Source organism: Manis pentadactyla, chromosome 7, assembly GCF_030020395.1.
Source record: "Manis pentadactyla isolate mManPen7 chromosome 7, mManPen7.hap1, whole genome shotgun sequence".
Lineage (NCBI taxonomy): Eukaryota > Metazoa > Chordata > Mammalia > Pholidota > Manidae > Manis > Manis pentadactyla.
In genome coordinates this window covers 58,925,347-58,949,829 of record NC_080025.1, presented here as the reverse complement: position 1 = coordinate 58,949,829, position 24,483 = coordinate 58,925,347, and the positions used below count along the sequence as shown (strand labels likewise).

The 24,483-nt window shown below is 39.3% G+C and overlaps 1 protein-coding gene across 3 annotated transcripts in view; it reads left to right on the top strand.

Moving 5' to 3' along the window:
- The window catches only part of LHFPL3 (LHFPL tetraspan subfamily member 3), a 564,922-nt gene that overhangs the window by 366,712 nt on the left and 173,727 nt on the right, over positions 1–24,483 (top strand). For all 3 annotated transcript variants that reach the window (XM_036892489.2, XM_036892487.2, XM_036892488.2), the window contains exon 2: positions 1,752–1,988. In XM_036892489.2, coding sequence (XP_036748384.1) covers positions 1,752–1,988 — 237 coding nt within the window. The remainder of the gene's footprint in view (positions 1–1,751; positions 1,989–24,483) is intronic.

The window sequence follows — 24,483 nt, the reverse complement described above, 5'->3', positions numbered from 1 at the left end:
AATACTAGAGAAAGGGCGAGATGAAGGCAGAGGGAAGTTAGGGTCCCTTTTGCAACATACTGAAGGCTTAAAGTAGGGAAGTGTCAGTGACACCTACCTATATCTACACAGGTAGGTGAAAAAAGCATGGCAATATTCAGGATGGAGGACAAAGAAAGGAATTAAGTATGACCCAAAGTTGAAGTACATTGTTCTATAAAATCATAGGGAATCCTAAATCAGAGTTCTCCCAGTCTTCCTACTTGTCCCCCTCTTGGTCTCTGCCTCCTCCAGACCTGCCTTACTGAGCCATACTCCTGTTAGAGAATAGGAAAGTAGGTGTTCACTTTTGGCTTGTTCAGTAAGTAGCAGTGAGGCAAGAGTTACATGGCAATGCTTCTTGTCAGTTTCAGAAATTGTTTGGCCCTGATAGTCACAGAACTCTAATTCAGGTGTGCCAATTTAGTCTTCCTAAGTTACATGCCCTGGAAACAATAACCTGCCTTGGTGCACAGCCCCTGCCTCTCTTGCAGCCTCAGTGTGATCACTTTCTTCATCCTGGTCACTGATTTCCTTGTAGCTCCTCAAGCACACCAAGCCTCTTCCCAACCTCAGGGCCTTTGCACAAGCTGTTTCCTGGAACATCTTTCCCATCAATTTCACATGTCTAGCCCCTTGTCTATTGTTGGCATTAGCTTACATGTTACCCCCTCAAGAGGGCTTGCCTGACCACCTTCTCTAAATAAGGTCCCAACCATTATTCTCTGAGTCCTTTCTTTTCTACCTAGTTATTACAACTATGGCTATTTTATTTGCATGCTAACTCATTTTTTTCCTCTTTTCCTGATAAAACATAGATTCCATGATAGCATAAACCAGATCTCTTTTTCTGATTGCTATATCCCTAGCACCAAGAATTGTGCCTGGCACCCTATAGAAGGTACTCAGTAAGTAGTTGTTGAATTAAAGGTGAATGACTTAGTGAATTAACACACCTGTTCAGAAAGCTCTACATAACCTGAAACTGTCATCACTTACCCTTAAATAATTAAATAAAAGAGACTGGTAACAGTAATCACTTACCTTTACTCTTCTGAGTGACATTCTATAAGAAGTTCATAAGATTTACAGTGAATTTTAGGAGATAACATGTAAGTATTCTTAAATTTCTAAATTTTCATAAAAGCTCTCTGGTACTATATCATGTTGCAGTGTTCTTCAACCTTTTAAAAAATGAGAAAGAATACAATAGAAAATATCAGTGCAATGCATATAGTAAGTGTAATTTCAAGAAACTTTTCAGTGTTGGGAGGCACAGGGAAGGTCACAAAAAAATTATTTTTCACTGTGACTCAGAGCCATTGTACACTCTGGTATTTCCCATGCTATCCGAATCCCATATCTGGCTGCTGTCACAGCACTTCAAAACCAGCATTGAATTGTCATTCTTCAGTGTTATGATTCTTTATGGTCTGTTTTTCAGTGCAAGACTTCCCACAAATGCACACCAAAATTCATTGTTTTTAGTACTTTCTTGTAAATCAATGTACCTTAACCTCTCCACCTGCACAGGCTTGCTGTACAGAATGTTCCTGAAGCTCCTTTCACTGCAGAGTGCTGGGCTGCTCTGAAGGAAACAAAACAAAATATTCAGGGAAGGACTGCTACTATGAGATTTGCCGTTCTTTGAGTCAAGAATTTGAAACAATGATTTGACACACTAGCAACAGTTGTTAAAATTAATATTGACTCTTTCCCCCCCTCTCTCTCAGCTGCCTGCCTTGTGCTTGGCTGTATGATTTTCCCTGATGGCTGGGATTCAGATGAAGTAAAACGGATGTGTGGAGAAAAGACAGACAAGTACACTCTTGGGGCCTGTTCAGTCCGCTGGGCGTACATCCTGGCTATTATTGGGATTTTGGATGCCCTGATCCTCTCCTTTCTGGCATTTGTGCTTGGTAACCGACAAGACAGCTTGATGGCAGAGGAACTGAAGGCAGAAAACAAAGGTAAGATGGCTTTGGGGAGCTCTTCCCTGGATGCCTCAAGCACAAAATGGTAACTTTCTATGCTTTCCCACCAAGTACCAGTGCTTCACCTGGGGGCCTAACTTGCTGCATCAGGTAATGCCATCTAGGTTACAGACTTTCCCCTAGACTCAACTCAGGAAGTTCACACAGTTAAAATATACCCTTTTCGTACTTACCTTTCTGAGACTCTTTGAGTTCATTATTATTTAGATACATTTTTCCAGTTTCTTTTTCCCTCCATAAGGTAACAGCTATGATACAAAAAAAAATTTTTTTTTGTCTACTTGGCTAAATAGAGACTGTATCCTCTCCATGTATTCAGCTATTTTCCAGGCTGAAATAAATGTCTGGGAATCCCACAAAATCATCTACAAATGTCTTTAGTAAACTGGTCAGCTATTTTAATTCAGACTCCTCAGACAGCAATAGTGATACTGGCCCTAAATGGTTACAGTTAAAGATTTCAACAGTTACCTAAGTAGCTGAATTTTAAATATGTTATCTGGCTACCTAAAAGTCCTCAGATTTCTTTTCAAAAAAGAAACACCTTCTGAAACAAAGAAACTAGGATCTAAAATAGGATTGACTAATGATACATAAATGTTAGAAGTGTGCCAATGAGAGTACAAGTCATTATTTCAGATAAATCTTTTCATTTTCTTTCCATATGTTTTACACTAATTTCCTGGGGTAGAATTTTACTATCTCTGTTGTGTTACTTGATGATTTTTATCTTTATGTTACCTTTACCTTTAATGTTTGGGATTTATATCAGCACCTTCAACTGAATGGCTTCTGGCTTTTATACATAATTGGAAACTCAATCTGCCATTGAATTATAAAATTTAGTTTATAGTCTTAAGTAGTTGCTACCTTCAAAAACTTTTTACTGCTTCAATGGGCCTCAAATATAAGTGTGTCCTAGTAGCTATGTGAATGCCACATATAATGATGGTGTAGCAGGTTTCTATTTAGACCATCCCTGTTGATGCTTGTAAACTAGGAACTATAGAGAAAAAATGAACAAATGCAGGAGAACCGCCATCATCCATGAGCCCTGCATTTCCCTGATTCACGGAACATGTATTAGCTTACTTGATTCTATCAATAATATTTCAAACACACAAATAATCTTTTCAGAAGGGAGTAGTGCTGACATTTCCTAAAAACTACAATTACTTCCATCTCAGAGTTGTCCTTCCTAGATAAAAAGAATGATGTGGAGATGGTAATTACACCTTATAAAGCATGTTACAAATGTAAAGTGCTTTCACATGCTTTCATGAAGTTGGAGCCCTTTTCGGTTGTCTTGTGACTTGTCAGATGTACACAGGACTCCATCTCCTTAACTTCACTTCAAAGTTAATAACAAGGGTAGCTCATTATTAGAATAAGTTACCTTAAAGAATGAATTAAAGAAAATATCACTTTGTTCTGCGAATGCTTGTTGATTTCTAGCATCACCTAACAATGGACCAGATTATTGTTTATTTACTGTATCAAGGTTATACTTAGAACCCTTAACTTTCTAGTCATCCTTTGGCCACAAAGAAGGAAAAGAAAATTCAGAAAGAGTAAAAACAACTTTGAATTCATGCTTCAGAAAAGAATAGCTAGGCTTATACAATAACACTCAACAGTTTTCAAAATGGGTCTTCTGGTTGACTCAGTTAAATGTGGATGTTTGCGCCCTTCTGCCTGGGTTTTCATTAAAAAAAAAGCATCATTTGCCACACCATGATATATTGGAAACACCTTGGTAAAAGTGTTGATAGCAAAGAAAGAGGCCAATATAAGGTTTAGAGACTGTATGATTTTTCTGGGTTCATCATCTCCAATTACGTGTATCACATTTGCATATATTCACAGTTTCTTCTGTCTGGTTTAGGGGGACTAAAATCAGTAGTGGTTCATCTGTATCAAAGCAGAAAACATCAGGCCCTTTGACTGAACATTTCAGTTGCACCACATTTTTGTTTCACAGCTGAAATTCCTTTAACTCTGAGAAGGTATCAACAGCTCTACTGTGCAGGCACTTCAGATACTCCTGCAATAGGGTCTGTATAAAATCAGACCAGGATTTCTAAGCCTTGTAAAAAAATGTAATCAAACCTGCATGTTCCTGAGAAATGGTGCAAGATTTACAGTTGCTGTACAAAGTAGCTTTTGTTATTTGGTATTATTTAAACATGTGTTCAATGTTGAAACTCCCAAAGTTAGATTGTTGAGGGAAGACTGATCGGTGGTTTTGTATATTTGTGTATGAACATAGTTTAACTAAACAGTAGTTCAAGAGCTTTCAAGTGCATGCAATAAACAAAACTAAATACCATCAACATCACCTTCTATAGCTCATCAGGGAAGAGAGACCTGATAAGAATAATTTGTAAATATGAAATTATAAAAGCACCCATTTATATCTAATCAATTGGCATGGATACATTAATAAAAATTCTCACTTATTTAAAACATTCTTTTTCACTATTAAGTCTTTTTCTGATAAAAATACCAACATGTCCCTTGTAGCCAAGGCCTCCTTTGGGTTCCAGGGCAATGCAGTGATACAGAGGCCAATCTAGCTCATAGAATTTTAGAAGAATTTATTAACCCCATGATGCTTTCTGGTACCATAGAAGCAGAGACAATACTATATCTCAAACCTTGGCTTAAAAGAGTAGACCATTTATACATTCTGATATCAAATTATATATAATGTGATATGTATATCCTGTATAATCTTCCAGTCTTACAGTCCACCAATCACCCTAACAACTTACGTCCTATAATAAGTAGCAGGAGCAGTACAGGAAGAATAAACCTGCAGACGTAGCTTTTGCCCCTCAGTTGGAAGAAATTTTTCCTAAGCAGTCTCATGTTATGATCATATCTTCTTTTTGTGGCTTTTCTAATTAATCTAGCAACACGCTTCCCCATTTTTCTGGAAAAGCCACCAAATGGATTCAGGTTTTCCATGTATCATTACAGTAAAGATATTGCTTAGATCCATGCGTCCTTCCCAGCACCCACCCCAAGGGATAAAATAAGAATCTCTGTCATGTGAATTCTAGAATATATCAAAGAAGGGCAGGGAACTCAATTCTGATCATTGAACTGTACCCACTCACAGAGTCTTGAGAAGAAAGGGGATATAGAATGCTACTGAGCCATAAATCAGCCATCACACAGGTGCTATTCAAGGGGAAAATGATGAAGTACAGAGAGGAGCTCTCCACCTCTACACACCACTGCCTCCTAGGATAAACTTCCAGTGAACTCCCCTCAATCCCATTTCAGTGTCCCCCTTCAACACCACCCACAACATTTAAGCCCCTCCTTTTCCAAGGGTGCAGATAATTTGAAGTAGATCCCAGCTAAAATTTGTCACAAATTGTGAAATGGAAAAATTAGAATAAAAGAATTTTAACATGCTTTCAATGAACAGAAGGCACCACCTTTGAAGATACAAGTGTTTTCTTGGAACTTCTGTATGGGATAAAATTAATCATCTACATTGCACCATCTAAGTCTCAGAATATTTTTTCATGCCAAAGGAAAAACCCCACTGAAAAACAGAAGTGAAAACTCTTTAAATATCCAGCTAACTTTAAACAGTATTTAGCACATTCAAGAAAACTCAACTGCCTGCCTCTACAGGCTGTGTGCCTTCCCTGGCACGGGGGATAATAGCAGACAGGCAGGTGTTCATTCTTGTTGGGAGTTCAGCAGCATGATTTCTAAACGAGCCAACAACAGTAGGCAGTTCACCTTGATAGGCTGCTTAATTGCATATTTTAACACACTGAACTGTGAAGTCAATTTAATTATGTAAAATTAAAGTTTCATCCAGATAAAAAGGATGTGAAATGAAAACTTCATTTTCAATTTCTTTGATTAATTGTGAAAGGATAAATAATTACATTTTCCAGAGCTCCTGTGCCGCAAATATCTCTTTCCTTGTCAGACACCATTCATAAAGAAGTCTGTTTCTGCATTTGTGTATATGGTCTTTGGAATTGCTTATCAGATAATTGGGTCCTCTCATGAGCAGTTTTAAAGTCACTTTGTCTTCAAGCACTTAAACTGCAAATGAGAAAATGTGATCATCCATTAAGAGGTGAATCCAGCTACCATCTATTTATTAAGTGGTTTAAGCTCTTTTTAATGCTATAATAGGGGGAGTTAAAATAAATTCATTATACCTGAATAACTAACCATGCAACCCTTCAGAATTTTGATTGAATGTAGCATGCCACGCCATGGCCACAGCAGCGTGATGCAGCGGAAAGAGTGTGCACCGCCCAGAGCTAGTGCTCTCTTTGACACTACCTGAGGAGACTTTCACCCATATCCTAATCGTTCAGAATTCAGCTTCTTCATCCACAGGGGTGCAAGCTTGTCTAAATGGCGCTTGAGGTTTCTTCCAGCTCTAAAACATTCCAATTCTGGGGACTCCTTCAGAGATGTCCTTTAAAGATGCTCTGATGGGGGCAGGAAGAGTGCCTGTCATCAGTGGTAAACACGCTCAGACGCTCTTTTGGGGACTTGTTAGCCATGCAGGGGTGCCTAGGAGAAGGGAAAGGTCAAGGTCAAGGAGCTCTAGGTTGCCTCTGGTGTCTCTCCCTCATCATATGCCTACATACTGAACAGTGCTGTCCCAGCCCCACTCACTCACACCACCAAGAATGAAGTGAGTCAGGCTTGGAAACTGGGCCTCTCTAGATTCCCATACTGTGTGGTGTCTATGTGGACAGAGCCCCAGGTCAGAGATAAAAACTTTTGTTTCTGGTCTCAGATGCAGCACGTATTAGTCAAATGCCTTTGAGTGGGTCCCTTAATAACTCACAGCCTCAGTTGCACCTTCTTTAAAATGTAAGTGATAATACCCACCTCTGGAGGTCTGCCACCTCCACAAGGTCAGGAGGTTCTAATAAAAGCACATGTGTGGAAGCAATTTAAAATCAATATATAAGCCTTATTAATTAATCATTTTCCCCATATAACATTTTATTTGATCTTTGCAATAATCCTCTGAGATGGTTATCATCATCCTAGTTTTACACATCAGAAACTAAGTCTCAGAAAAGTTAAATATTTTGCCTGAATTTTCATAGCTAGGAAGGAATGTCTCCAGGGAGCACACACACATCATTTTCCTTGTAACTTCAAGTTCTTTCTATTACATGGCATGATGTGATCAGTTCTTCACAGATGCTGATATTGTTACTTTCATCTTGATCAGTCAGCCCTGTACAAGGAAGAGTTTAGCCCTCATTTGGTAGCTTTTAGATAATATTAATCAAAGTTTCATACACTAGAGAATGGACTGTTCTCATAAATTTTGGTCTGTTGTATTTCCATTTTCATTTGTCTCAAGGTATTTTTTCATTTCTTTCTTGATTTCTTCCACCCATTGGTTGTTCAGTAGCATGTTTAATCTCAAGAATGGGAAATACCCTTTAAAACCGATTCTCTTACTTATCTGTGTAACTTCATGAAAACTTAGGTAAGATCAGGAAACCCAGGCAAAAAGTATCTTCAAGAGCTTTGCATTAGAATTTTAATAAGGCCATAGTGAACTGCTTTTTCCATAGTGAACTGTTGAACAAAGTCCTCATGGTTATTAAAGCATTTCAGAATATGCCTCTAAAAAACACTATCTATCCTGACACTTTTTCAGAAGGGCTCCTGTTACTTGGAGGTGGAGCAAACCTCAGCAGTCCTCATAGAGTTGTTTACGTACTTGCTTTTAATTCCTCTCCTCCCACTCTTATAAACTCACTCCGTTCAGGTCTTCAGTCCCAGCATTTTACTATCTTATGAAGGTCATTCCCACCTGATAGATTCATAGTCAATTGTCAATTCTTATATTGACCTATCAGCAGCCTTCTCACAGTTGACTGCTTTCTCCCCACAAAAAACCTCCACAAGGCAGGGATTTTTGCATCCCTGGTGTGAAAAATAATGCCTGGTGTGTGGAGGCACTCAGTAATTATGTATTGAATGAGTGAATTATTGAATGAACTGAAGAGTCTAATCCCTAGCTCATGAGAAGGTCATTCCACAGATCTTGACCTTAGAAAGCTTTTGGTTAATTTGAACTGTACCTTCTTATGTCCCTATTGCTACTCCCTTTTCTACTCTAAGCTATGGACTTATACAGAAGCAGTTGCCATGTCTATAATGGTTAAAGTTACACATTTGCCAAGCAGCATGGTTCCCTATGACTTACTGGGTCTCTGGAGACACTTGTGTTGTCAGTGGTGTCCACCACCTACCCAGGGTACCCGCAGAGCATCCCCCCTGGTGGGGAGGAGAAAGAGCAGGGAGAGGACATCCAGAAGTGTGGTAGAAGGATGAGAACTTTCCAGGAGTCATTCGGGGATGTGCTGCTAGAGGTCTCCTTCAGTTTACCCTCTGTGTCTAGAGGGAACTTGGAGAACATCTGAACCAATCCACTCAAAATACACACGGAGACCATGAGCATACCATGGTATGCTCAGAGAGGGAGCCCTCTCTTTGACCAGTAACCAAACTCTAATGATGCCTTAAAGTTGGTAATTCCTCTCAGCCTTCCCAGTTAGCAGACTTTCAGGCAGATGTGGTGCTGACTTTGAATGGCTATCTCATGCTCCGTCATTATCCACTCACCTCCAGTAGCCAAAATAATTTTGACATTTCAATGACCTTTTCATTCCCTGAAAGGATCTCTGGGTAAGTATCAAATCGCCTAGAAGAAAAGGAGGAAGGAGTAAAAAGAAAACCTTATCCATCAAAGTCATGGTGTCCAAGGTTTAGCCCTACCAGTACATTTTCAATCAACATTCCAGCCTAACTTTAAGTGAAGACTGGTAGATAGGTTAAAACTTACCATCTTCACCCCGCACCCCTTGCCTTCTTGCTATCAGCAATGAGTAGTATGACACTCAGGGACACAGCCCAGGCGTACGGAGGGTATTTCTTATTTATAAATTAATGATCTGCAGACAATTCCCTTTTCTTTAAAGAATGAGTCTAACCTCAGATCTGTACACTCTGGACAGCTTTGGGCACCTCAGTAGTTGAAGTTAACTTGTGATCAATTATCTCTGTCTAAATTTGCTGTCTTTATTTGAACATGTAATATAGGCATGACAGTAAACTGCTTTTATTTCAGGAAAAATCAATTATTTATAATCCTTTCATCTGTATGTTTAACCATCTAAACCACGAATATGCCTCAGAAAACTTTTTCTTCTCCATAAATATACCAAAAGTACTTTATTTTCTTCCTCTTTATCTAGTTAGGTCCCCAGCAGTGAACCCTCCTTGCTTCTCTCTTATCCCTCCTAGAGGCTCTCGTTCTTTCCCAAGTGCCCTATCAGAGAAGAATGATGCTAAGTGAAACATGAGTGTTCTTGATTTTAATTCTAGTTAGATCTCCTTGGGCCTCAGCTTCCCTACTCAGATTCGTTTTTTAAGTACACAAAACCTTTTTGGCAGAGCAGATGTTTACATTCTTGCTACGCTTGGTGATTCCATTGTGAGGTCAGAGAACACAGTGAAAATGTAACCTGTCACCTCACTTGCCTCTTGCAAAGGAGAAACATGCTTGTTCTTAGCACCTGGCAGTGTGGGTAAGAATGCAGTGCCAAGAAAAATTCCGCAGAGATAAATAAACGTTGAGAACATCTGCAGAAATATGTGTGCTATCTCTGGGGTTCTTCACAAAATATGACCCTCCCCAAAAAACCTGCAAATTTTATGTTTTACTCGAAGTCTTGAGAACAAGAACTATGTCTTATTTATCTGCTATCTCCAGTGTTAAAATTCCTGGGACATAGTAAGTGCTTAATAAGTTTGAGCACTTATTGTCTTTATTGAATCAATTTCATGGAAAAATGTAAATATTTAAATTCCCACTTAACATGTCTTCTGTATTTGAAGCAATTTGTCCCCTAATTGATTGCAAAGGAAATAAATCTGTACATTATATATAGATACATATTTTTAAAGAATCAAGGAATAACAGGATAGAACAATATACTATAACTGCAAATCACTGCATCTCTTTAGGGCTTATTTGTGACAAACAGCCACAAAACTGTACTGTACTTTAATATGTGCCAAGCAGTGGGCTAAATTATAGCACTCAACTGGCCAAACATTTCTTTCATGCCACATGCATGCAAAGCCTAGTGATGAGCACTAGGAATCAAAAAATGAGTGGGACAGGGTTTGTCCTAAGTCTCGTTGGGGAGGACATTTAGTATTATAGGCACTAGTTTATATTTCTGAGGTCCAATCCTGTTCTGATAACCACAGCTTCACGAGGGCACTTTGTTAGTGCCACCTCTGTATAAAATGAGTGACTGTCACTTCCTGACAGTGACTTACTCCACCAGTGACAGATGATGTTATAACAAGCAGAGACTGCTTCCCCAAGGACAATTTGACATTGAAGCTTTCCTCTGCTGAGAGACTTCAAAAAAATCAACCTATGCAAGAACATCATGTGAATCTTTAGTAATAAATAAAGGAGAACACAACTATGAAGAAACAAAAAATACGATAGATGTGTTTGGAGAAGGGATAAGTGAGAATGACAGGGTGAGTGGGGAGTTTTCTGTTATTGCTAAAGCATTCATTTTAGAACAGCCCATTTAAAATCTAACCTGCAGAAACTGCTTTGGGGAAAAGTCACTTGTAACTGCCAACATTATCACTCTTGAACCATGTCTTCATAGGAAGTTGGCCAGCCAATACTACAAAGTGTTATATTTATTCATTTCACTGACTCTTTCTTCCTGCTTTACTGCACATATAACCTGGGCCTTGAATTTGTGGGGGGGAGGAAAATCAGTTTGGTCTGAGTAGATCTCATCTCCCTAACTTAACTGACCATGTTACCCTTGATGACGTGCCTGGAATAATCAGGAGGTGAAACATGAATTCTGGCAACTACCACACACTGCTGTCTTGTCAAGACCCACAAAAGCAAGTGCGACCATGTTTGTCGAGACATCTGGTGGGCCAAACTCAGCCAGGGAGAGAAGCAGCCACCCCAGCTCTGACAGCATCTGGACAGGCTGGTCACAGGTGAGAACCCGGGGCAGGGGACTGGGCACAGCCCATCCCAGTGGCGGGGGAGGCTGCCTTACTTGCCGGAAGGGGGGCTCTGACCCAACTCCCCTCATGACTGGGTAGCTTCTCCAAAGAAAATCTGCAATATCTGTCCCTTATCCCAGAGACGGGGACAAGCCCAGAAGTCACATGAGCAAACTTCATCCACCAGCCTTACAACTCCTCACCAAAGGCTAGCCTTTCGATGCCAATGTACAAAATGAACCAGATCTCCTGAGGTCCAGGCAGGAGAGACACAATTGTCTGGTCTCTGGGAGCTTTGTTCCCAGTTCACCCACTTGAAAAGGGAAGAACACCTTTCCTGACCTTGGCAAGTAGGACCCAAAGATGCCATGCAGATGGATGAAACTGTCCTGAAGTCTCTTTTTCAGGAAAATCTAAGAGCATGAGCAACTGTTTGGGGGATATGTTTTATTTTTAGTCATCTTAGTGGTGGGCTTCACAGCTCTTCAGATGTGGGGTGATAATGACCAACTGTCTCCTCCCGTCTCTGTCGGGGATCAAGCTAAAGGACTGTTGAAATACGATTAAGAGTGAGGACATTTACAGCCAGAGATCACTTGGTTCTTCACAATCACCTAGGAAGTTTTGAAAATGTTCTAGTGCTTAGGTTCCACCCCAAAGATGCTGATTCGGTTGGCATGAGGTGGATCCAGGTAGGAAAACTACCCCCAGGAGGTTCTAATGTGCAGCTAGCATTGTGGACCAATGGCTTCACCTAATTCCCTCATTTTATAGGTGAGGAAACTGAGGTTCAGAGAGTAAAGAGCATCTCATCATCTTGAATTATTACAATTAGAAACCAGGAGGTAACCCATGGCGGTAGTTAAGTTTCATCCTAAACAGGTTAAATAATCATCTCTCTGATACAGTTCCACTGCGGTCTTGTTTAGAAACAAAGCTCTCTGCCCACCCTGGGAAACTGATCTGGGCCACCTGCTAGCTCTCAACTGGGGCAAACCTCCCCATGCCTCAGTGTCCCCAGTATCAGGACATTTAAAAACCTGCCTCATAGAGAGTTTGTGAAAATTAACAAGATAATGCATGTGAACTGTCACAATTTCTGACACATATCACTGTTGTTATTTTTAGAGCTTTGACTTAACTTGAACATGTATAAGGTGCTTATTATACGTCAGCATTCATGTGGGGCAGAGCACATGGCCTAACCACCTGGCCCTGCTGTCTCCCTTGGATCCTGCAACTCTGTGTTGTAATGGAGGCCTCATTAAGATCTAGATTTTGCTTCCTCCATGATTTTTTTCATCTGGTAGCTTTCAAATATTTTTAATAAGACTAGTGTGAGTTAGTTTGTTGGTTGTTTGGTAATTTTGTTTTGTTTTGTTTCTATATACACCCACACCTTGGGATGAGTAGGGAGTGGGGGAAGGCTTTTTCCTTTACATTTGCCATACAGAAAACTCAGACTATACAGCTGGCTCTGTGACTTGAGTGACAGTCATCAAGAAGAGCTCCTGAGTCCCTGATGGAAATGTTACTCATTCCCTACCATGTTACCCATTTTCAACCCAGCTAAGAATTCCGTCACTGTATTGCTGGACAAATGAGAGGCAAACCCTCAAAATATCTATGAAAGTGTCCTTGGGAGGTGATCGGGGGAAGGGACTTTACCAGGCAGAAGCAGCAATGAAGGCAAGAACTCCTTGAAGGTAGAATATGATCACTTCAGTTCTCCCACAGAATGGCAAAAACTCAGTGCCACGAGGCTAGTAGGTTCCTGTGTTTTGGTCAAAACACATCTTTATCTCCCTCACCATTAACATGGTAAATAAAATCCATGTGTCAAACAAACATAAGTATAAAATTTCAATTAGAAGTTAAATGAACCATGGGGGATTCTCCCCCTCATTATTAAAAAACCTGTTTCTCCCCAGCTGTCTCTCCTGATGCACTGTGAAGTGATCCCTTCCCTCACCAGCTAATTCACACCCACTAGGGGACACCAATAGCAAGCCTTTTCATTACTGTGCATATTATTCAAGAGATAATTTTCAGGTCATAGCTATCAAACTTCTATGTGCCCAATATTTACCTGGGATGCTTATTTTAAATGGAATGAAGTTACTTGGGATGCTTATTTTAAATGAAATGAAATGAAATTCTGGCCTCAGCTCTGGAATCTTCTTTTTAAATTAATTAACTTTATTTTTTAGAGCAGTTTTAGGTTAACAGCAAAACTGAGCAGAAAATACAGAGTTCCCACATACTCCCTTCCCAGCATCAAAACCCCCATCAGTGTGGTCCACTTGTTATAACTGATGACCCAACATTGACATTATTATCAACTGAAGCCCAAAGTTACCAGAGGGTTTATTCTTTGTGCTATGTACATTCTATGGGCTTTGACAAATGGAATCCTTATTTTTAATAAGCACATTCATGTAAATATAATGCAATTGATTTGAGGGCCACACTTTAAGCAACATTGCTCTAGGTCATTTATAATCAGACTAATACTACAATTATAATGTAATGATACAGAGGCCAACTACCATAATCATACTGGTGTTATAACTTTAGAATTCCTATTCATAAATATACTGGCAACCTTCAAGGTGTAAATAGGCTCTATTCCAAAGGTTTACTTCTAGATTGGTGTTTTGGAGCCCATATCACATATTTTTCATAGAAACAACTGACATACACAACAATGAAGCTCTTGGACATGCCCTCCAAAGTTTATTTTACTCATAGTGGTATTTTATAAGGTTTTTTTAGCAATCATATTTCAAAAGGAAGCAATAGAAATATAAGCCCATCAAGTTAGTAGACAAAAAAAATTTTTTTTTAATCTTTGAGAACTGAAGGTGTGGTAGGATTTTTAAACAACACTTTAAAGGCATAAACTATAATGCAAAAGAATATATTGAGCTACATCAAAATATGACTTCTGTTCATGATGGACAACGAGGAAAAAGATGAGGTGACAGATTGAAGAAATTATCTGATGTTTCAAACCAACAACTATCTAGAATAAGCAAGGAATTCCTCCAAATTAACAAGAAAAAAATCAATTACAAAATGAGCAAACAATTAGGCAATTTGAAGAAGAGGAAATTCAAAAACAGAACCAGCATATGAAGATATGTCCCCAATCATGGGTAATTAGTGAAATGTAAATTAAAACAGCAATACATTATCAATTTGCACCTTTTAGGCTGGTGGAATTGAGACAAAGTAATAGGCAGGCGTTTGTTTCCATGCAGTAGTGGAGGAGCAATCCAGTCATTCATTAAATATACCCTGTGACCTAACATTTCTCCTGGATTTATATCCAGGAATTTCTCATTATGGCATAATGGACTGTGTATGAGGATATTCACTGAAGTATCATTTGTGATGGGAAGTTGGAGGAAATCTGGATGTTCTTTATGGAACGGGTGAATAAGTAATTTGGGGTGAGTGGAAACCATAGGCTATGAAGTAGCAGGTCAGAGACAACAGAGTAAATAAATACATAGCAACATGGATGGATGCTAAAAACAGGATGCTTAGTGGAAAAAAGGAAACAGAGTAAGACAGGTAACAAAACATCACTTATATAAATTAAAAGTAATGCATACCAAGCAACTATCCACATTGAGCAAAAATGTATCCAAATAAAACTACATATATTAATGGTCACCTGTGAAGTGGGAGAAGGAAGATAGCAGGAAATAGGCAGAAGGGGCTTGAACAAGAACAGGTAGTGTGATGCAGGAGTAAAGAGCACCGGCTGTGGCATCACACTGCCCAGGTTAGAACCTCGGCAGCACCACTTAACCAGCTATGGATCCTGGCAAATCATTTGATTCTCGTAAGCTTCTTCCTGCGTAAAACATAGATCTTACTATCAATCTTACAGCATCACAGCCAGGTTTAAAAGATATAATCCAAGTAATGCACTTAGCTCAAAATTTAGAATTTAACAGTTATATAGTTAATATTCAATGAATGTTAGCAATAATTGTAATAGAACCCCAGTCTTATTGGGAACATTGATTTGGGGAGCATAAAGAATTAAGGGTAGATTTGCAACAACATGGATGGAGCTAGAGGGTTATGCTCAGTGAAATAAGCCAGGCAAAGAAAGACAAGTACCAAATGATTTCACTCATATGTGGAGTATAAGAACAAAGCAAAACTGAAGGAACAAAGCAGACTTACAGACTCCAAGAAGGGACTAATGATTACCTAAGGGAAGGGGCTGGGGAGGTTTGGTGGGGAGGGAGGGAGAAGGGGATTAAGGGGCATTATAATTAGCACACACAGTATAAGTAGGTCACAGGGAAGGCCGTACAGCGCGGAGAAGACAAGTAATGACTCTATAGCTTCTTACTACACTGCTGGACAGTGACTGCAGTGGGGTGTGTGCGGGGGACTTGATAATATGGGTGAATGTTGTAACCACAGTGTTGCTCATGTGAACCTTCATAAGATTGCATATCAGTGATACCTTAATAATAAAAAAATGGGGGTAGCAAATAAGGGCCGGGACAAGAAAGGAGATGGGAGATTTGGGGCAGCAGCAGGATGAGCAGTGACATTTCAGTTTTCCATCTTTTCCATGGGAATCTCACCATGAGCGTCAGTCTTCTCTCCATTGCCCGTATTTCTTCCCCTTATTTTCTCCTCCACTTCCCCAGTGAGGTTAGGTGGGAAAGAAACCTGAAATCTGGGATCTGTGGTGTTGAGAGAGCAGGGAGCATGTCCATTGTTTTTTGCTGTGTACAAACCATCCCAACCCTCGGTGGCTTGAGAAGACCATCATTACTCCTTGTAAGTCTGTGCATTGCCTGGTGGTTGGAGCTTCTGGGTTAGATTTGTCTGGGGTGTTTCTGCTTCCTGTGTCTCTCATTGTCTTCCTGGAACTACAAGGCTAGAATGTCCATCCCATGATGATGATGACAGCAGGGGTGCAGGGAAACCAGGCTCAACAGCACAAGTACTTTCAAAGCCTCTGCTGTGTCACATCTGCTAACATCCCACTGGTTCATAGTAAGTCATATGGCCGTCCTGGGTTCGGGAGGATATCCCACCCACAGGAGGAAGGCACTGCAAAATTACATGTCAAGTAGCAAGGAATGGTAAAGAATGGGGACCATTTGTACAGTCAACACAAGGAGTCACATACTTCTTATAAGTGACAGGAGCGAGAGAACACAGCTTAGCTGGAAAAGCAGGAAAACTCTCTGAACATCATATGATGCAAAAGGCAGGCCCAAGCAAGTGTGTCACATACAAATACTGGCACACACTGTGTCATAAGCCCCAGGGGCTAGTGTAGTATTACCTTTACTACAGTCTGTTGGTAACTAAGATGGGGTGCGGAGATGGCAAGTGCAGAGAGGTGGAGATCTATCCATAAAGAAGTAGACAACTGGATAGACACTGCTGTTTTAGGATATTTAAAAATTTTTTTAATAAACCTTTCTTGAATCCAGAGAAAAAGCATAGATGTTAACCAAGGACTGAGATGAAATTACAAGTTTCTAGTAAATTTGTTCCTAACCTTGAAGTAATGACATGTTGCCCTGAACCTTTGAGAGACTTTGATCATAGCCTAATGTAGATGTTCATACTAATACCAACAGCTACAGTCAGGCATATATAAAATGTAAATACAAAATTGTCAGTTTCTAATGAAATAGTTGAGTGCCCACAAGTCTTGTTGAAAAAAATAATAAATTCTTTGTCGCACAGTAGAGAAAGACCTACTTAAGCAGCCTGAAATGTGTATTCATGTTACATGATAAACACAACAGTTTTACCTTTCAAAGAATTCATTCATTCAAAAAGCCATTCTTGGTTTGAATACCAAATACAGATTCTAAAGACTTTTTACTACTGACTAAAATACCATTTTATCTGCTAATAAATTAAATTTAAATATGCCTTTTATATTTTTTAACTGTGATGCTGTTGTACCAAGGGCTTGGTACCTAGAATGGTGCCCCAAAAGCAAGAAAAAAAGAAAGCAATGAGCCCTATACATGAAAATCAATAAGACAATAATCATGGATATGTAGGGAGATTGTCATTTATTTTTATTTAGTCAAAGCTGGAACTAGGACTGTGCCTCTCTCAGTTCTGCCCCTCAGTGCCTGGCATAGTACCTGGCATCAGCAGGTGCACAGTATTTATTTGAATATTTATATGAATTGGGAACTTTCTGCACCCCATCAAAACAAAAACCTGAAATGAGAGAGTGATCAGATATTACACTTATTACACATGCAGTTTTACAGATAAAGAGTCGCTGTCTTTACCACCTGGCTCATCCCTCATTTTTAGTTGCTTTTCACAGGGAAATATCATCCAAAAGAGCTATAACATAGATGAGCGTGATCCTTCCTAGGTACTCACACGGAGGGGCTTCTTTCTACTATTAGAATGTTGAGTCTCCTGTAAGGGTTGGGTTCTTCAAATAAAACTAAATATTTCAAACACAGAATGCGAAGTTTCCTTAATCCCAAAATCTTTTTAAATATTAGAGCAGGTGTGCATTGACTTGAATAATTTAAGACATACAAATACGAAATTGTCATCTGGAACATCTCAAACCAAGCACTTCCAAGAATTTTTCCTTCTGTAACACACTTGATTGATAAATGATTTCCTGAGCTGATTTTTAAGTCAAACCAAGAATAAGTAGACATCTGAGGGAACTGCTTTATGCTGTCTTTTGTTAAGCAAGAGAAAATAGTGAGCTGATGCTTAAGGAACTCTCATTTTCTGAAAACTGACTTTTTTCCCTTTTTTTATTAAGATATCATGGATATAATATCTTATGAAGTTTTCACATTATGGTTATTACATTCACCCATATTATCAAGTCACCCCACCACACCCCATTGAAATACCTGTCCATCAGTATAGTAAGATGCTATAGAGTCCCTACTTTTCTTCTCTGTGCTATACTGCCTTCTCCTTGACCCCCCTACATTGTGTGTTAATCATAAAGCCCTTAATCCCCTTCTGCCTCCCTCCCTAGCCACCCTCACACACCCGTAACCCTTTGGTAACTGCTTGTCCCTTCTTGGAGTCTGTGAGTCTGCTGCTGTTTTGTTCCTTCAGTTTTCCTTTATTGTTATACTCCACAAATAAGTGAAATTGTTCGACACTTGTCTTTCTCCACATGGCTTATTTATAATACCCTCTAGCTCCATCCATGTTGTTGCAAATGGTAGAATCTGTTTTCTTCTTATGGCTGAATAATATTCCATTGTGTATATGTACCACATCTTCTATATCCATTCATTTATTAATGGACACTTAGGTTCCTTCCATTTCTTGGCTATTGTAAACAATGCTGCGATATACACAGGGGTGCATATATCTTTGAATCTACGATCTTGTTTTCTTTGGGTAAATTCCAAGAAGTGGGGTTCCTGAGTCAAATGGTATTTCTATTTTTAGTTTCTTAGGAACCTCCATATTGCTTTCCACAATGGTTGAACCAATTTATATTCCCACCAACCATTTAGGAGGGTTCCCCTTTCTCCACATCCTTGCCAGCATTTGTTTTTCCCTGTCTTTTGGATGTTGGCCATCTTAACTGTTATGAGGTGATATCTCATTGTGCTTTTAATTTGTATTTCCCTGATGATTAGCGATGTGGAGCATCTTTTCATGTGCCTGTTGGCCATCTGAATTTCTTCTTTGGAGAACTATCTGTTCATATTCTCTGCTCATTTTTTAATCTGGTTATTTACTTTTAGAGTGTTGAGGCATGTGAGTTCTTTATATACTTTGGATGTTAATTCCTTATCAGATAGGTCATTTACAAATTCTTCCATACCATAGGATGCCTTTTTGTTCTACTGATGGTGTCCTTTGCTGTACAGAAGCTTTTCAATTTGGTGTAGGCCCATTTGTTCATTTTTGTTTTTGTTTCCCTTGCCCAAGATGCGTTCAGGAAAAAAGTTGTTCATGTTTATATTCAAGAGAGTTTTGCCTATGTTTTCTTCTAAGACTTGAATGGTTTCATGACATACATTCAGGTCTTTGATCTATTTCGAGTTTACTTATGTGTATGGGGTTAGACAATAATCCAATTTCATTCTCTTGCATGTAGCTGTCCAGTTTTGCCAACACCTGTTATTGAAGAGGCTTGTCATTTCCCCATTGTCTGTCCATTGCTCCTTTATTATATATTAATTAGCCATATATGTGTAGGTTTATATCTGGACTCCCTATTCTGTGCCATTAATCTATGGCTCTGTTCTTGTGCCAGTACCAAATTGTTTTGATTACTGTGGCTTTGTAGTAGAGCTTGAAGTTGGGGAACATAATCCCCTGAGTTTTATTCTTCCTTCTCAGGATTGCTTTGGCCATTTGGGGTCTTTTGTGATTTCATATAAATTTTAGAACTATTTCTTCTGGTTTGTTGAAGAATGCAATTGGTATTTTGATAGGGGTTGCATTGAATCTGTAGATTATTTTAGGCTGGATGGCCATTTTGACAATATTAATTCTTCCTATCCATTTTCCACAGGATGTATTTCCATTTATTGGTGTCTTCTTTAATTTCTCTCATGAGTGTCTTGTAGTTTTCAGGGTATAGATCTTTCACCTCCTTGGTTAGGCTTATTCATAGGTGTTTTTATTCTTTTTGATGCATGTAAATGGAATTATTTTTCTGATTTCTTCTTCTACCTGTTCATTGTTAGTATATAGGAATGCCACAGATTTCTGTGTATTAATTTTGTATCCTGAAACTTTGCTGAATTCAGTTATTAGTTCTGGTAGTTTTGAGGTGGATTCTTTAGGGTTTTTTATGTACAATATCATGTCATCTGCAAACAGTGACTGTTTAACTTCTTCCTTACCAATCTGGATGCCTTTGATTTCTTTGTATTGTCTGATTCCTGTGGCTAGGACCTCCAGTACTATGCCTTGTCTTGTTCCCAGTCTTACAGGAAAAGTTTTGAGATTTTCACTGTTAAGTATGATGTTGGCTGTGGGTTTGTCATATATGGCCTTTATTATGTTGAGGTACGTGCCCTGTATACCCATTTTGTTGAGAGTTTTTATCATGGATGGATGTTGAATTTTGTCAAGTGCTTTTTCAGTATCTATTGGGATGATCATGTCATTTTTGTCCTTTTTGTTGATGCCGTGTATGATGTTGATGGATTTTTTAATATTGTACCATCCTTGCATCACTGGAATGAATCCTACTTGATCATGATGGATGATCTTTTGATGTATTTTTTAATTCAATTTGCTAATATTTTGTTAAGTATTTTTGCATCTATGTTCATCAGGGATATTGGTCTGTAATTTTCTTTTTTGTGTGTGTGGTGTCTTTGCCTGGTTTTGGTGTTAGAGTGATGCTGGCCTCATAGAATGAGTTTGGAAGTATTCCCGCCTATACTACTTTTTGGAAAACTTTAAGGAGGGTGGGTATAAGGTCTTCTCTAAATGGTAAAATTCAGCAGTGAAGTCATATGGTCCAAGAGTTTTGTTCTTAGGTAGTTTTTTGATTGCCAATTCAATTTTGTTGCTGGTAATTGGTCCGTTCAGATTTTCTATTTCTTCCTGGGTCAGTCTTGGAAGGTTGTATTCTAGAAAGCTGTCCATTTCTCCTAGGTTATCCAATTTGTTAGCATATAATTTTTCATAGTATTCTTGAATAATTCTTTGTATTTATGTGGTGTCTGTAGCGATTTTCCCATTCTCATTTCTGATTCTGTTTATGTGTGTAGACTCTCTTTTTCTCTTGATAAGTCTGGCTAGGTGTTTATCTATTTTGTTTATTTTCTCGAAGAACCAGCTCCTAGTTTCACTGAATATTGTTTTACTTTTTCCATTTTAATTATTTCTTCTCTGATCTTTATTATGTCCCTCCTTCTACTGACTGTGGGCCTCATTTCTTCTTCTTTTTCTGGTGTCATTAATTGTGAGTTTAGACTCCTCATTTGGGATTGTTCTTCTTTCTTGAGGTAAGCCTGTATTGCAACATATTTCAGTCCATTTACATTTAGGGTGATTATCAATAGATATGTACTTATTGCCATTGCAGGCTTTAGATTCATGGTTACCAAAGGTTCAAGGGCAGCTTTTTCACTATATAATAGTCTAATTTAACTCACTATATTAAACTATTCAAACATAGTCTAAAGGTTACTTTTTTCCATTCTTTTTCTTCCTCCTCAAGTCTATATATAGTAGGTATCATATTCCCTATTCTGTGTATCCCTTGACTCACTGTGTTGGTGTACATTTAATTTCACATTTGCTTAGTAATTAATTTGTCTACATCCTTTACTGTGATTTTATTTTCTCTGGTGACAGCAATTTAGTCTTAGGAGCACTTCCATCTGTAGCTGTCCCTTTAAAATTTACTGTATAGATGGTTTGTGGGAGGTAAATTGCCTCAACTTATGCTTATCTGTAAATTGTTTAATCCCTCCTTCAAATTTAAATGATAATCTTGTCTGGTAGAGTATTCTTGATTCGAGACCCTTCTGTTTCATTGCATTAAATATATCATGCCACTCACTTCTGGCCTGTAAGGTTTCTGTTGAGAAGTCTGATGGTAGTCTGATGAGTTTTCCTTTGTATGTGATCTTTTTTCTCTCTCTTTTAATACTCTATCCTTATCCTTGATGTTTGCCTTTTAATTATTATATATCTTGGTTTTGTCTTCCTAGGGTCCCTTGTTTTGGGAGATCTGTCCACTTCCATGGCCTGCAAGACTATCTCCTTACCCAAATTAGGGAAGTTTTCAGCAATTATTTCCTCAAAGAGACTTTCTATCCCATTTTCTCTCTTCTTTTGGTACCCCTATAATGCAAATATTGTTCCATTTAGATTGGTCACACAGTTCTCTTAATATTCTTTCATCCCTAGAGATCTTTTTCTCTCTGTGCCTCAGCTTCTTGTATTCTTGTTCACTAATTTTTATTTCATTTACTGTCTTCTCTTATCTCATCTAATCTGCTTTTCAATCCTTCCATTGTATGTTTAATTTCAGATACTGTATTTTTCAAAGTTTTTCTCTTTCTTGAAGTCCTCCCTGAGATCTTGAATGTTTTTCTGTAGCTATGTAAGCATGTTTATGATTTTTGTTTTGAAATCTTTATCAGGAAGATTGGGGATTTCAGTTTCTCTTAGCCCTCTTTCTGGTGTTTGAGGGATTTTGGTTTGTACAAGATTCTTTTGCTGTTTCATATTTCTAATGATTACTATGGAATAATAACTTTGTGTAGGCAGCACCCTGTAGTGCCCAGAAGCTCTACTTCCTGGAGCTGCCCAGCACCTGACATGATAGCAGGGTTTGCAGGCAGGTGGCTCTGGTACCTGCTGGGAGGAAACAGCTCTTTCCTGCTTTCTGAGTGCAGTGCCGGCCTCCACTGCCAAAGCCAGTAGGCCAAGCAAGGAGGATCTTGTATGCTATGCCTCTGTAGCTGCTATAGGTGGGGCTGCCTTCTGGCTGGCCTGGTGCAATGGGAGTGTAGGCAGCAGGTGAGCATGACTGGTGTCAGCCAGGAGGAAAGAGTGGCAGGCTGCATATTGCAGTGGGGTGCCTTGGGGCTGTGTTGCCAGCCAGGAGGATGAAGCACATGAAGCTCCTGCAAGTTCCAACCTGCTGGGCTGAGTGTGCCAGGACAATTTTGTCCCCTGTCCTTTGTCCTGAGCAGCAAGCACCCCTCTCTCTGTTGGGAAGTCTTTCAAAGTTCCCACCTTTCTCTTATCCCAGAGAAGCTGGTTGTGGGTACCTGTTCTCCACAAGCTGCTGGAATCCCAGTCTCTCCAAGTATTCCACCTGTCTTTGCTCTCCAAGCCCTCTAATCTCCAGAGCACTGTGTAATGTGGATTTGTGCTCCCAGAGCAGATCTCCAGGAGTGGGTGTTTAGCATTCCTGGGCTTCTACTCCTGCCCTGCTCCATTTCTCTTCCTCCTGCCTGTGAACTAGGGTTGGGGGAGGGCTTGGGTCCTGCCGGTACATGGCTTTACTACTTTACCCTTTTCTGTGAGGTTTTCCCCAGAGGTAGGCAGTCCGTTGCAGTCTTCTTTCGAGTTGCTCTTTCAGGATTAGCTGTATTTGCTGTATTTTCCTGTTATCTGTGGTTTTGGGAGGAGGTTTCTGCCTCACTTCTCATGCTGCCATCTTTTTCCACCTGAAAACTGACTTCTAAATGTCTAAAGGGTTAATCAAGTTTCTGGATTCTGCCTGTAAAACAACGTTGGTGAGGTAAGGGCAAGGTGATGCTAGATGAAATGGAAAACCACTCAGTAGATTTTCCTTAGGAATTGGCATTATTAACAAGCCAAATAACTCTGAGTTAGCCCACGTTTGCCTTTGCTCCACATACCAGCCTCAGCTTTGTAGAGCCTTCCACTGGCCTTCGAATAATGAAGATCTCTTTAATGTCTCATAATTTGGCAGTGACCTCTGCCTCACAGACTGTGTTATGAGGATTAACCAATAAAAAGATTGTAGAGTCCTTTGCATCTACAAAACGCTACAAAGATGGTAATAGGGAATGATTCCATAGAGACCATAAATTTTGTAGCCAAGAAGCTAACAAGCAATATTTATCTGGAAGCTCTTCCCTTGCCCCCTGGATCTGGCATGAGGACAATGTGGCAACCATAAGGATGCCTTGACCAAAGCCATCCAAGAGAAACATCACATAAGCCACACATGTACTTTTACATTTCCCTGTAGCCACATTATTTAAAGTTTAAAAAAAGGTGAAATTAATTTTAAGAATATATTTAAACCAATATATCCAATTTTTCTATGCAACATGTATAAAATGTATATATAAAATATTTAAAATGAAATGTATAAAAATGTATATATTAAATATTTAACTTTTTTATTATACTGTCTTAAAAACCCAGTGTGTGTTGTATACTTGGATATCAGTTCAGATGAACCACATTTCAAGTGCTCAGTGGCCACACATGGCCAGTGGCTCCGTTATAGGAGAGCAAAGGGCTAGGTAGCAGACAAACTCCTTATTACAGGATGTCTGACTTTCATTGAGTAATGTCCATGAGTATGTGAAAATGCTCTTAATTTTCCAAAAATATCAGTGCACCTGGGAAATCCAGCAGGAACCCAACTTCAGGGAAGGGATGGGGGAGAGCACCAAATGTTTTCTGAGCCACTGTATGAATGAGAACTTGGGTTGTCTCATTTGCCCCACAACTGATATGTGAGGAGAGAAAATGGTCCTCATTTTGTCAAAGAGAAAAATCAAGACTCAGAAGTCCAAGGGCTTGCCAAGTCACACAGCCAGTGCTGGCCAGGCAGCAAAGGTAACTCGAGCTTTACTCCAGAGCCACAGCTTTCCACTGTCTCATGTTTCCTCCTCATTGGGAAGCAGCAGTTCTC